This window comes from Carassius carassius, chromosome 21, assembly GCF_963082965.1.
Source record: "Carassius carassius chromosome 21, fCarCar2.1, whole genome shotgun sequence".
In the NCBI taxonomy this organism is placed as follows: Eukaryota; Metazoa; Chordata; class Actinopteri; order Cypriniformes; family Cyprinidae; genus Carassius; species Carassius carassius.
Genome location: NC_081775.1, coordinates 13,966,954 through 13,982,623, shown reverse-complemented (window position 1 = coordinate 13,982,623; position 15,670 = coordinate 13,966,954). Strand labels below are relative to the sequence as shown.

The 15,670-nt window shown below is 38.4% G+C and overlaps 1 protein-coding gene across 1 annotated transcript; it reads left to right on the top strand.

Annotated features, from left to right (window-relative positions):
- The first annotated feature begins 9,694 nt into the window (after nt 1-9,694).
- fzd10 (frizzled class receptor 10) lies at nt 9,695-13,107 on the top strand. Its single transcript, XM_059503400.1, has one exon. It carries the CDS (start codon nt 10,616-10,618, stop codon nt 12,356-12,358), a length of 1,743 nt encoding a protein of 580 aa, XP_059359383.1. The 5' UTR covers nt 9,695-10,615; the 3' UTR covers nt 12,359-13,107.
- The last annotated feature ends 2,563 nt before the right edge of the window (nt 13,108-15,670 follow it).

Here is a 15,670-nt window from a genome sequence, read left to right as displayed (position 1 = left end):
TTGTGTTTGTTCAGTCATGTCAGCACTCTGCTGCAGGACTTCTTAAAGCCTCTGTCTCTTAGAAGTCCTAAGGATCACGGGAAAAGGGAAGCGCTAGAACGAAGGAGAAAGTGAAGGAGGAAGAAATCAGTGGAGAAAATTTCGCTGCAGGCTCGCTTAGTTTTATCTGCCTTTGAACAAGTCAGCTTTAATTTGACTTTGATCTCAATTTGCAGCCGCATGAATTGGCTTCCATGCACTATAATGAATGGAGAGGAAAGTTTTCTGGAGGATTTTCCTTTTCCAAAGCTCTCTTGCTCTCTCTCTTTCATCATCTCTCTTTTCCCTCCCTCTGTCTCTCATACTCTGGCCCAAAAATAAACCCCTCCAAAAGTGCCCTTTCTATTTGTAATTTCCTCAGATGGATCGAGACGGCTCTAAATCATCAAATTAAGTCGACTGAAGAGTCCTATTAGATATTTTAACCAAGCTAAAACTCTCCTTGAAGCCAGTGATTAAATTTGTTTATGCGTAAGTGCTACAAACCCCAGTGAAGTTTGAGTCCTCCACTGAAAGTTTCCCAGAATGCCTTTAGTAATAGTACAGAACGTCTTACTTAGGACATAAGAGAATAAATGAAAGCTGCTTAGCGCTTGAAGCTTAGGGGAAAGGACTTCTTTCTAATCTATCTTTTCACTCACTCATGCTCTCTCTTTCATCAGACTTTAAAGGCAGTCGGTTCACAGGTCTGTGGGATGAAACAGCCACAGACTTTGTTGAGATAGTCATAATTCACTGGTCTTTTCACAGCTCCCTGCATTCAGAGGCTTCTACGGACCTGGGCAATTAAACATAGTGCTAGTTTGGGAATCACTCCCTTACAGGCACTACTTTCTGGGTACTTTATTCTAAAGGCTATGACATGATGTTTAGGATCAGCCTTCGGCTTTTGTTAGTCAAAACATGCGTAGACGCTCTCGCTTTCTCTCGGGAGCATGTACATTAATCTTTGCTGAGGCCCACTGCAAACACCCAGTTGTAAATGCATTAGTGAGAGGTTTCATGGCTGAATAGGATGAAGAATGAGAGACAAAGTGTGGTGATGGCAGTAATAAAGAGATTGCTCTCAGATTCTCTCATACACACACATAGTCGCCTCACTTTCTTTCTCAAGGGAAGTAACAGGTTGACACAATGAACAGCTGGACAGATTCTCACTGACACCCCTCTCCGTAAACACACACGCACACAGATCTAGACCTTTGCCTGAATTTTAGTTTTACACACTAGTTCATGCAATCACTATTGAGAAATAAAAACAATTGTGTTAATTTAACAGCTGTCCTTTCTGATGACATAAAATAGTTCACACACATTTTTTTATTCTGTCTTCATTTACTCACTTTCTTCTTTGGAACATAAAAGAACATGAAACTTTTTTTTTTTTTAAATATCATAGTTTTTTGTTCTGTATTTTGTTTTGTCTGCACGATGGAAAATGAATGGTCAACAAAACATTACCAACATTCTTAAAAATATATTTTGTGTTCCATATTTTAGTTTATTAACACATGTAATGCCATACGATACCTAACAATGAGATAAGATATTTAATCATGAAATAATGTAATATGTATTTTTATGTTAACAAAAAAAAAAAAGACATGAAACATGACATTTATTTTATTATTGATTTTATTTGGCATGCAAAGACAGAGCGATGTACATAGAGGTACAGGGCCAGTCTACAGATTTTGAAGAATCAGAGATGACAGATTTCACATAAAATCACATAGTGGATGATGGCCACAGACTGTGATTTTTTTTTTTTTTACTTCAGATTTTGATTCCATCCAGTTGGAAGAAAGGAAAAAAAACATTTTAAATATGCCTTATACTTTTCATTTGTCATGTGTCTCCTAGCAACAAAGTGCATGTATCTGCATGAGCTTTTTGTATTCGGAACGACTTGGAAGTAGTTTGTGATCTTCAGTTGTTTAATGTATGATGCCCAGTTTTTCTCAGTAACCATTAACAAAGTCACCAATGATGCCTAGAGCTTTAAAATCTGTTCAGATTTTAAAAGTTGTGTAGTGTGTGCCAACCTTTAACAAAACCCAGAACACCTTAGCAATCACATAGTAAAAAAAAAAATAAAAAAATTAATAATAATAATTTCCTCGTGTGTCTACAAAGTAATAAATATAGTCTTTGTCTATAAGTGTTGGTGTTAGAAGATCTGGATTATCTGAGAGGCGAGTCAGGGGTCGATTGCAATGAAAGGGCCAGTATTTTAGTATAGGGAGAAAGAAGAGGACTCTAATCTAATTTGACTGCAGTGTGTGTCTGTGTGTGCGTCTTCTCAGTAAGTGAGTACTGTGGGAATAACCCAAGAAGGCTTTCTGTGTGAATGGTTCCTCCTGAGCCAAAACCAGTGGGGTGTCCCCATATCCTCTTTTTTCCATCCCTCTCTCTTTCCATCACCCCTCCTCATTCTTAACCCCCAGTACTACTGATTCCATCCTGTCCACTCAGACAGAGACAGATTAGACGACAGAAAGAGGGCAAGAGCAAGAAACATAGAGTCCCTCCTGATTAGTGACTGACACTCAAGTGCCCCAACAAGAACTCTGGGTACTTTTCAGTCACTTCATTATGTCAAAAGTACTTTGCAGACTTAAATACTGTTCTAAAATCTAAATATTGAAGAAGGATTCAAGTTCTGCTGATTTATTGCAGTGTTACTTCACATGAGACAGTTTCAGTGTGGATGATTTAATGCCTTTGCATTTAAAGCCATGATTCTCACATATATACAAACCCGCATTTAAAGGTTTAATCTTTAATAAGCCCATTTGCAATTAAATGACAGACAAATCATTTTGCAAGCATTGGGGTTGTGAAAGATGTCATTTCAGTGTTTGGCTTGCCTGTCTGGGGTTTCAAGTTCAGTTAAAAGATGGCCACTTGAAAGCTGAATGAGGTCAGAATGAAGAGCGGCTCTGAAGATGGGCTCTCAAAGTGAGTTTCTGACACTTCTTTTACTAAGACAACACATGAAGTCATCCGTGTTTACGACACACATCAGAGCTCTCCATCAGCTCAAGCCCACAAATCAACCCAACCGCAAGAACTGCAATGTTTTGATGTTGTTTCAGAGGCCTTTGTTTATTGATTATCTCTGATGTGATCCAGTTTTGGGTTATGATAGCTTATAATGTGGATTATATGTGTCATAAATTAAAATAAACTAAGCCAAATCTGTTAATGGCCAATGAAGGTTTATTGTGGTGACTCTTAAAAAAATATTAATGTGTCATACATCAAGAAAAAAAAACTGTTTACAATTCAGAATTTACTTTTTGAAGTTTTTTATTTTATGCAATGCTTTTCAGCTGTCAGTGCTAATTCTTACAACAATGGAAAATCTATTCATGTTTTTTTTAAATGTGAGCCTAGATAATTATGTATCTGATATATAAAGGGACACATTAAGATGTATTAATAAATTATATGTTATTGAACCTTTAAAACCATATGTGCATAAAACACAGCCGGCTTTGAAGTAGTCAAGCACTTAAATTATTAATCGAAGAGCTCACAAGCCTTTCCTCAAATCATCTGACCCTTTAGAGAAGTGAGGCAAGTTTTTAAACAGCCTTTTGCATTTGAAAATGAGAGGGATCTATGCAATGAGGGGATTAAATTTGTACTCTGTGATTCTGAATTCTTACTCAGACAGACATGTCTGCACCGCTGTATAACTTTCATCCTTTGCTAGTCAGTGAAGAATGAAAGAATTTTGCACATGCTTGCCCAATCACAGAGATATCTGACTTAAATTTAATACTTTTGGGTAGAGACTATAGACACAGAATATTAATAGCAGGCTCTTCTTTAATAAATTCATAGCACAGTATGTTTGAAATAAGACTATATAAGTAAAATTACATATATACATTCATTTAAAAGTCTATGGTCTTTTTGTGGTTTTTTGAAGCTACATTTATTTACAGAAATACATATATATATGTATTTTTTTGTATATATATATATATATATATATATATATATATATATATATACAGATGCTGGTCATATAATAAGAATATCATCAAAAAGTTGATTTATTGCACTAATTCCATTCAAAAAGTGAAACTTGTATATTATATTAATTCATTACACACAGACTGATATATTTCAAATGTTTATTTCTTTTAATTTTGGTGATTATAACTGACAACTAAGGAAAATCCCAAATTCAGTATCTCAGAAAATTAAAATATTGTGCATAGGTTCAATATTGAAGACACCTGGTGCCACACTCTATTTAGCTAATTAACTATTAATATTAAATTAATATTAAAGGCCTTTAAATGGTCTCTCAGTCTAGTTCTGTAGGCTACACAACCATGGGGAAGACTGCTGACTTGACAGTTGTCCAAAAGACAACCATTGATACCTTGCACAAGGAGGGCAAGACACAAAAGGTCATTGCAAAACAGGCTGGCTGTTCACAGAGCTCTGTGTCCAAGCACATTAATAGAGAGGCAAAGGGAAGGAAAAGATGTGGTAGAAAAAAGTGTTCAAGCAATAGGGATAACCGCACCCTGGAGAGGATTGTGAAACAAAACCCATTCAAAAATGTGGGGGAGATTCACAAAGAGTGGACTGCAGCTAGAGTCAGTGCTTCAAGAACCACTACGCACAGACGTATGCAAGACATGGGTTTCAGCTGTCGCATTCCTTGTGTCAAGCCACTCTTGAACAACTGACAGCGTCAGAAGCGTCTTAAAAAAAAAAGAACTGGACTGCTGCTGAGTTGTCCAAAGTTATGTTCTCTGATGAAAGTAAATTTTGCATTTCATCAGGGTCCCAGAGTCTGGGGGTAGAGAGGAGAGGCACACAATCCATGTTGCTTGAGGTCCAGTGTAAACTTTCCACAGTCATTGATGGTTTGGGGTGCCATGTCATCTGCTGATGTTGGTCCTGAGGTCCAAGGTCAACAGAGCCGTATACCAGGAAGTTTTAGAGCACTTCATGCTTCCTGCTGCTGACCAACTTTATGGAGATTTCATTTTCCAATAGGACTTGGCACCTGCACACAGTGCCAAAGCTACTAGTACCTGGTTTAAGGACCATGGTATCCCTGTTCTTATTTGGCCAGCAAACTCTCCTGACCTTAAAGGGATAATTCACCCAAATAGCAAAATTATGTCATTAATAACTCACCCTCATGTTGTTCCAAACCCGTAAGACCTCCATTTATCTTTGGAACACAGTTTAAGATATTTTAGATTTAGTCCGAGAGCTCTCAGTCCCTCCATTGAAGCTGTGTGGACGGTATACTGTCCATGTCCAGAAAGGTAAGAAAAACATCTTCAAAGTAGTCCATGTGACATCAGAGTGTCAGTTACAATATTTTGAAGCATCGAAAATACATTTTAGTCCAAAAACAGCAAAAACTATGACTTTATTCAGCATTGTCTTCTCTTCCGTGTCTGTTGTGAGAGAGTTCAAAACAAAGCAGTTTGTGATATCCGGTTCGCGAACGAAAATCCTTTCTTTGTATTGGTCTTAAGAAATATTCTAATTTCTGAGATACTGAATTTGGGATTTTCCTTAGTTGTCAGTTATAATCCTCAAAATTAAAAGAAATAAACATTTGAAATATATCATATATATATAGCCATTACTTCTTCAGTATCTTCATATTATATTAATATTTTTCAAATTTTTGTTATTTATTATTAACTTAATATTGTTGAAAGCTGTGATATTTTGGGGATTCTTTGATCAATAGAAAGTCCAAAAAAGTATAAAAAGTCTAAAGAAATATAATAATCTTTATACAAATCCACTTGATAACACAAGTATGCAGCCTGATTCAAAGTACAATATCGTTTGAGAGGAGAACAGAGACATGGTAAGAAGATTAAGACTGTGGTCCTCCTGTATCTGTAACCAACATGGCCTTCAGGGCTTAAATCCACCAGCAGCTCCCACTCTTCAAACCACACACATACTGCAATATAAAAATAAGCTGTACGAATTCAAGCTGATACTTGCTTTTTCCCCCCAATGCACGGTTTGAAGTGTGCAAAGATTCACTTTGACTTTTGCAGCTGACGACTGTAGGAGGATCAGTGATGAAAAAAGGCGTTTTGTTGAGGAGGATGAGGTGATTGAGAACGACCTCTGCATCCACCTCGTCTCAGATGTAGGCCTCTCCTGTTGTACCACATTCTTGGCATGTAAAACGTCACCAAAAACATAAGCTTTGACTTAGAAAAAAAAAGCTAATAAGATTTCCATTCATTTAAACTTATCAAAATTCCCACTAGAGCCCGGGGAGCTTTCTTTCTCGCAACCCTCTTTTCTTTCATCCATGGTTAAATATGTAAATAAAATGTCTAAAGTCATTCTTCAAAGGGGAACAAAAGAAAAAAGGGGGGCTGAGAGAGGGGGGAGGCAGCCCTAAAATGCCTTCCTTTCTCCATAACATTAGCCAGAGGGGGGCCCGCTTCTAGGCAGAGAGGAACAGCAGGGGAGCGCACAGGCTCCATAGAATCACACATCTCCCCAATCCCTCACACACAAAAAACATGAAATATCTTTTCAGTCTGAGCCATCAAAGGGCCTCCCTTCTCTTTATTAGTTACAGAATTATCTCACACTTTCTGATTTCCACCAAGATGGAACCCAGCGAGCTGCTGCTGCTGCTGTGCTTTGGAAGAGATAAAGTTCATGCATGTGTGTGTGAGTGTGTGTGTGTGGGTGGGTGGATATAAAGGATAACTGTAGAACGGACTGGGTATGAAACGGTGAGGGTGGTGGATGCTAGACGCTGAAATAAACAAACACAAAACATGAAAGGGAATGTAGGAGCTGCCAAGGCTACTGATGATAAAGATTGAATGGTCATGATTCTCCACTCTGTTCTTCTGCAATTCTTCAAAGCGATATCCTCATGGACTGCAAAACAATCACAGAACAGAAACGTGTAAAATAAACTGGGAACAAGTCGGCTGAGGCTGAATGAGCAACGGCATGGGTATCCCGTTAAAATTCTGTCTTTGTATTATTTGTTTGTTTTAGCAGCATCAATCAGTGAGTTAATGAGGCCGACTGTGTGCTTCATACAGTGCTCTGATATGTTACACATCCTGAAAGGCTTCATTAATAGCAAAAGCAATGAAAAGGTGTTTACATATCAAAGCAAAGAGAAATCATGATATGTATGTACATGTGATCATCATTATTAACAACACCGGGGTTAAACGGCATGTCAAACAGGCATTTATGAATGAAAAATCCTTTTAATAAACTGTCCGAACCTGGTTTACTGGTGTTAATTGGTCTTCCAGAATTGTCAAACTGGTCTGTTGGCTGATTTAAGGGATTTAAGGTTTTTATTGTAGGCAGGCACTTTTTTCAAACCAGCGTATATTGCAGTTCATGGTTTGCATTTTATTAGTTTGTGCATTCCCCTGATCAAACTCATGACCTTAGTTATGATATGTCATGGCAACGTATGTTTTTCCATAACTTGAACTCATCAAAATAATTTACAATATTTAAAAATTTGAGACAGCAACTTAAGCTTAAGGTGGATTTTTACAGTGGAGTGCAATGCTCTGCTGTTTAAGCTGAAGAATACCAGGTGAATGTCATAAAAGTTTTAAACAAAACCTGTTTGACAGAATGTCTGTTTACATCTTGACAGCCAAATGATACAAAAACTATCACAAAATCACATAAAAATTTGTTTTCTGAGTTATCAGGTTGCAAAATGTGCTGACTGAACCAAAAAAACTTGCAAATGAGGAAAAATATTAGCCATTTATAATACTGCAATACCAAATTTCAAGAACCAATTGAACAAATTTGATTCAAATTACTGACCAAGATGACCAATTTGCATACCACGTAGTGCTCAGCATGACTTCAAGTGCATTATATTGAGTTTGTTAATGTCTCTGAGGAATATCAATAGTGATTAAAGTGACTGAGACTATCTCAGTCTTGTAAACTGTCTCACACAACTAAAAGTAGGACTGGCTTCGTTTTTCAAATACGTTAAAAAGCACTTTACAAGCTGTCATAAAAAAGCTTTTAGAGTGTTCTGACAAACATCTCCTGAAAACCACGGTCATCATGTGCTGCACAGATAACTCATGGTTTTACTGGGTAACATGATAGAGCACTGTGGTATCTCTTGCTCCATGAGGCCCTCTGTGCCTTCTTTATGGCTGCCACATGAGAATACCAACAACAGCTAGCTCAAGCAAAGACAATTTTCACCACCTTTTTGAACTGATGTAGCTATAACATGAACTACACTTCTTTTACATTAACACTTTTGAGTGTTTTATATTACTAAAATACCCAACAGAGCATTAACCCTCATCCATGCTTACACAGTGCCTGTAGAACTCTGACTTGTCAACTCCATAATACCAATACTGTAATGCATGCAGTGTGCTATGAGAGTGCATAGCTGCCCTGTGCCATGGATACAGCCCTGAGAGGTGAGGTAAGACAAGGCCTTGGCTTGCCAGCCCTTAGCACCTGTATGAGTCGTAGATTAATCCACTAAAACAAGACTGAAAAGCTCTTTGTCTAAGAATTCATCCTTAAGGCATTTTCATCCTGTACTGTTGCAAGTATTTACGATTGAGAGCAGAGGGTGAAGAATGGAAACTGCCATAGCATAAGTTAAGAACTTCTTTTATGTCATTACACACCAACATCTGCTTACAAGGCCAATTGTTCTACGATTGTATGTTGAGGACAGAATTTTACATATTCATTTAAAGAATTGAAATGGCAGCAGATTTATAAAAGCACTCAGTGTTGTGTACAACACGTCTGAATTAATGTGATTTCTGCCACAACGTAGTCTTTGTTATTTAAGCATTGGAGTGAATTGTTCAAGTGTACAAGTGAACCATTACAAAATGACTTTGGAACTTATATAATGCATTATTTTAAAAAAATCATGTTTATGTTTGAAGAAAGAGGCAGTCAAGGGCCCAGGAACACTAAACATGTCAGTAGTCTTTTTTGATTTATGAGTAAAATGAGGTCTGTGGTTAACATTCCTGTAAGAGACTTTCATTCTGTTCTAACATTTTTTTACATTTAAGGTGCAGGCAAGGATGTTGAATATATGCTTAATGAAATACTTTTGTCTTTGTACAGCAATTTATACTTGCATAGCAATGTATGTAAAAAAAAAAACGTAAAAAACGTAGGCTACGTTACTTTTCAGCATGCTACTTACTTTTTACTCATAAACTGAAAACCACCATTCTAAAATAAACTCCTAGGAACTCCAGAGGAAAAGTCATAACTGAACAAGAAATAATATAGGTTACTACATAGGCTGCATATAAATAAACATCAACAATCTCTTTGGAAATTGTCTTGAAGAAAGAGAATGTGGCCCATTTTGATCATAAACTTACATTTCGCTTACATCTTTTATTAATAACATCTCAAAAGTCACATGGTTTCACTTTTTTGTCATTCAGATGCGTGTGGTGAGAGTAAAAACATACTTTAGCCGTCAGTTCTTAATTTAGTCAACATTAAAAAGCTAGGGGAATTTCAAGGAATAAAACTCTCCTTTCTCTCCACACTCTTTTCCCACAGTGGTCGGAGCGTGAAAATCGTCAGCTGTGGAGAGAAAAGGGACACATCTCGAGTGGAAAGCCACGGAATCCTTTTGGTCGCGTTCGGCGAGAGATTTCTCGCTGACTTGCGCCGAAAAGTGTATCGTAAATCATCAGAGGGATTTCGTCGGGGGGGAGAAAACAACAACAAATGGCCAGTGAGTAATTTACTGTGATCTTGTGGTAAAATGGTGACGAGGATTTGAGGTCTACACAGCCAGTTCCGCACGGTTTAAGGATAATCAGTGTGTCAGTTTGGGCTTTCTTATGTAAAGCAGCTGTCTTTGAAGGCGGATCTTTTGGCAGGTTGGTTCAGGACGGTGGAAGAGGAGCTCAGACACAGACCACGCGCGAGGCAGCGAGCAACTCTTGACGGAGCAGCGGAGTGTGACACGAGCTGAAGTGAATATTCACACGTTTACCGTGCGGATTCATTCATTCATTTTCAGATGACTGCGATAAAACGACGCCGTGCCTTCAGTTTGTTTAGTTTGGATAGACTTTGCGGGGGAAGAATGTGGAAAGGAACGCGAGAGCGAGTTGAAAAGTAAGTGTAGTTTCTTGAGGGAAACGGAACGGCAACATTATCTCACAGGAGAAGACCAAAAGAGTTTCAGAAGAAGGAATTATAATTTGTGGACTGGGAATTGAACATAAACTCTGTGAAACCTCTCTATAGTAAAGGCTTTCTAATACTTATATTTCCCAAAAATCTTAAGATAGATAGTACTTTTGAACTGGACTGATTGTTTGGAATTTGAGTAACTGACTCAGTTCCATTAATTCACAAAGGAAAACAAATTCATCCTCACCTTGCTCAATTTTCTGGGATACAATTACTTTTTTAGTAAACCGAATAAAATTCTAAAGAGTGATAATGAAGCAACTTTTCTAGTAAAAAAAATACAGAGCTTTTTTTGAAAGACGATCCCTGCTACATGAATTTATATTAAAAGACAATGTTTGCTGCCACTTTTGGACTCAGCCTTGTGCTGCTGTGCATTGTTGGGTTTTGTTCTGCTATCAGCTCCATCGACCCAGACCGGCCAGGTGAAGGAAGATGCCAAGAGATCGCCATTCCACTCTGTAAGGACATTGGCTACAACTTGACAGTTATGCCGAACTTAATGGGACACGAAGATCAAAGTGAGGCAGCCATAAAGCTGCATGAGTTTGCTCCGCTGATTGAGTTCGGCTGCCACAGTCATCTGAAGTTTTTCTTGTGCTCACTCTACGCTCCCATGTGCACGGAGCAGGTATCCACACCCATCCCAGCATGCCGTGTAATGTGTGAGCAGGCAAGGCAGAAGTGTTCTCCAATCATGGAGCAGTTTAACTTCCACTGGCCTAAGTCACTAGACTGTTCCAGACTGCCAAATAAAAATGACCCCAATTATCTCTGTATGGAGGCACCCAACAATGGCACTGACGAGCCCCCAAAAGGCTCCCACACTCAGCCACCAGACTCCCGACCCCCTCGGCCAGGTAACAGCCAAGAACTGCCAATAAAGGAAAGGGTCGGTAAGACGACATGCAGCAATCCTGGAAAGTTTCATTATGTTCAGAAGAGCGAGTCCTGTGCTCCCAAATGTTACTCCAATGTTGATGTGTACTGGAGCAAGGGTGACAAGCGCTTCTCCATGGTGTGGATTGCCATCTGGTCCATCCTGTGCTTCATCTCCAGTGCCTTTACCGTCCTCACCTTCCTTATCGATCCACAGCGCTTCAAGTACCCTGAGCGACCCATTATCTTCTTGTCTATGTCTTATTGTGTCTACTCTGTGGGCTTTCTTATAAGACTTTTCGTGGGGGTGGAAAATGTGGCCTGTGACCGTGACGGTGGCGTTCAGTACATCATCCAGGAAGGCTTGGAAAGCACTGGCTGCACTATAGTCTTCCTCATTCTTTATTACTTCGGAATGGCCAGTTCCCTGTGGTGGGTTATTCTGACTCTAACGTGGTTCCTCGCGGCTGGGAAAAAATGGGGTCATGAGGCCATCGAAGCCAACAGCAGCTACTTCCATCTAGCGGCATGGGCCATACCAGCTATTAAGACCATCATGATCCTGGTTATGAGGAAGGTAGCGGGAGATGAGCTCACAGGGGTCTGCTATGTGGGCAGCATGGATGTGAAAGCCTTGACGGGTTTTGTTCTTATTCCCCTCTCTTGCTACCTCATTATTGGCACTTCCTTTCTGCTCTCAGGGTTTGTGGCGCTCTTTCACATCCGTAAGGTAATGAAGACCGAAGGAGAGAATACGGATAAGCTGGAGAAGCTGATGGTTAGGATCGGTGTCTTCTCTGTGCTCTACACAGTCCCCGCCACTTGCGTCATCGCCTGCTATTTTTATGAGCATCTCAACATGGATTATTGGAAAATTCTAGCAGGAGAGCAGAAGTGCACTGAGGACAGTAAGAGCAGCGAGGAGTGTGTGATGAAGAGCTCCATCCCGGCTAAGGAGATCTTCATGGTTAAGATTTTTATGTTGCTGGTGGTGGGCATCACCAGTGGCATGTGGATCTGGACCTCTAAAACGCTACAGTCGTGGCAAAATGTTTTCAGCCGCAAACTTAAAAAGAAGACAAGGAGGAAGGCTGCATGTGTTTTCACAGGAAGTGGACCTTACCTCAAGCCTCATCCTGCACTGAAAGGACATAAAACAAAGTATGAACCGGCCGGTCCTCCTGCGACCTGTGTATGAGCTGGGCCTCTATACACAAACAAATGGCCAAGAAATTAAGTAAATTCTGGACTTAATGAACTGCTTTACAAAGAGACAAGCCAGCAAAGGACACAACCATGACCGTATTTATTGTAGGCAAATTTCAGATGCAACGTCCCCAACAGGTTTTTGTAGTTCTTGGTGCTTGTACTACATCTGAAACTTTGCATACTTTGGGGACAGTTTTGTGAAACAAAGAAAAAGGGAACGAGACCCTTTTACTGTCATTGGGATGCCTGTATCATGTCATGTGCAATAGTTGTTTCCCTTAGTGACAGAGAGAAAGGGACTCTTGATACTGTAGGGCTGTGATTAAAGACAATGAAAGGACTCGACAAACAATGGGTGTGAATGGCTCGGAGAAAAGCGGCTCCTCCATGGCGTAGTCGTGTGGCTTTTCTATGGAAATGAAGGCCGTGTCATACACAACTGCATTGACATTGGAGTGCAGCTGCTCAAAAAAAGGCCTCGGCAGAAAATGAACTGCCTATTTTTAGGCCTTTTCATGGAACAAAGTAAATCTTTAAGCACTAAATATTGCCAACACAAAGAGAGAAACTTGTTATTTGAGTTGTTTTGTACAGTCGGTTCATGCCCTCTGGTCTGTTTTGTTATACCAAGCTCTTTTTAATGTCCTACATTCATTTGTGTATATTTCTAAAGGTTCATATTTTATAAGAATAAATAAAACATTTTAGTTTTAAATCTCTGAAATGAAAAAAAACACTTTTATTATTTGTGTTGAGTTTGAAAAGTTTTTCTCCAATGAAGCAAAAGGTGTGTCACCATTAATATTTCGTATCGGCTATACCTTACCAAAAACTCAAAACCTACAGTAAAGGGCTTATCGAGTACTTATTTATGTAGTTCCAAACATGTATGACTTTCTTTTTTCTATGGAACACAAAAGAAGTTCATACAATGGCAGTCAGTGGGGTTCACAGCAATATTGAACCCAGACTTTCATTGTATGGAGGAAAAAAAAAAACAAGACATTTTTCAAAATATCTTCTTTTGTGTTAGAATAAAGAAATGTTGTACAGGTTTGAGTGTGTGTATATGTATATGTATATGTATGTGTATATATATATATATATATATATATATATATATATATATATATACAAACTTTAATGTCATCAAATAATGTCGTCAATATTTTGAAAGACCTTTTTTCATTTTATGGCTTTCATATTTCTGTCTTCTTAAAATTAATCTATTTACTTTCATGTTTCATTGATAAGCAATAATGCAAAAGCAGAGGCTTTAAAGTTTGTTTTGTTCTGGTCTCCAGGTGTAGCTTTTTTTTTTATCACTGCTTTAGTTGTAACATCAAATTGGGTCATTTTTGAAGTGTTGCCTTTGGTTTAAGTGTGCCTTTTTCACCGTTCCAGAGTAGATTACTAAAAAAAGTCTTATCAACAATCACATATGAATGTTCTCTGTGCTCAAATCTTTTAAACTTAATGCTAAACTTTTTAGACCACATCCACAGTGAAGACATCTAGTAAAGTCTAGAAATCTCCGTTTTTATTTATACGTCTATCTGTATCTGTCTGTTTGAATCTCTTTTGTGTGCCTCCTTAGCACATCGATACCAGTGTACTCATAATTTTGTGGTGTTAATACCTTAATGCTGGATTGACCTGAGAAACTTACATTCACAGTACCCACAGTGAGCCTTAAGGTTGTTTGTCTAGATAATCCAGAAGAATATTTTATCATTACGCCCTTTAGTAATCTAATGACATCTGTCATTAGCTTGAATTAATAGAGCGCATTTGTGTAGACAGGTGAGGCTGACCTTCAGGCGTTGCACGGTTAGATTAAAAACTATAACATGCAACAAAAAAGGAAAGTACATTTCTCTTATTACATGCCCTATCATGTCTTATAAGCTTCTATTTTTCCTGATGTGTTTTTTTTTATTTGGTTTCTAATGAGTTGTCTGAGAGAATGATATTTTAAATAATTAAATGCTTATAAAAGGATCGCATTACTTAGTTTGTAAAAAAGCTGATTATTTCCCCTAGAAAAAGCACACATCCAGATTCATCATCAGGTGTCTTTTGATCTGTCTTCATACTAAATATGCTTGTTTTGTATATAAATCCACTCTTAAGTATTTCATTTGATATTTCAAGTTCAACTTCATTTTGACTTTGATCTGAAATGTTCATAGGAAACACACTAATAGAAACATATGCTAGAGATGTTTTGCCAACCTATTGCAAATAATTACTGTAAGCCATCTCATTCATTCTACGTTCTTCAAAGACAAAATGAAATGCGTATATATATCCAAGTATTAACTGTGACAGTGAATCAAACAAAATGTTTCCATGTAGTTTTTGTTCAAATTTTTAAAGCACGCTTAGCCCAAATGCAACAAACAGCAAGTGGCGAATGGCAAAGATTTATTAGGTCGTCATCTATTACATTTTCAGTCATTAAGAGATTATGGTATATTTGGACAATTTCTCTGCCCTTTAAAAGCTCATTTTAGGTGTCAAGTGCAGTGTGTGTGTGTGTGTGTGTGTGTGTGTGTGAAAAAGATCTAAAACAGGTCTGATCTGATGAGAAGGATTGAGTGAAGTGTGTGTTCTGTACTTTGCCCAGGGGGTATTCAAGTCTCTACAAAGTCCTTGTAGTGTTTCAGAATTCAGGCACATGAATCAGAGAGGCCTCGTTTGACACACACACACACACACTTCTGTTATACTCTGTCACATCACCCCATCTTTCTCTCTCAAACACACACACATACTGTACTTGTGTACACACCAGGCTGTTTAAGGGCCACCTGGACTCCGGTCCCTGGGGTATGTGAGTCGAACTGTAAATATCAATGACAGTTACCACTCTACCTTCTTCTGAAGACCATCTCACTTTTTTCTTTTCCCTTTTTTCTTCCTTACCTGCTATCTCTGTAGTTAAAGGTGGGCTCTCTATGTGAAGATGGAGTGTGTTTTTGAAGTAAGGTAAGAGCTGAAGTGTAAAGGACAGCAGCCCGTTTCATTTTAATGCCACATCCAGTGCTCTGCACATCTGGAAAGGGCTTCTTACTTGCCAGTGTCCTAACAGCTTTATCTAGGTGTTTGCTTGCTCTGTTCATATGGTAAACTTAGATTAAAGGTATGTTTCAGGAAAGAAGGAGAAACGCACAAATTACTCATTTTTTTCATTAGTGAAATGGCTTGGGAACGACAAACTGGTTTTTACTCAGAATTATTATGGACCCTTTCACATTTCTGGGTTTATTATAAGTAACTTCTGAACAAAAACTGCAAT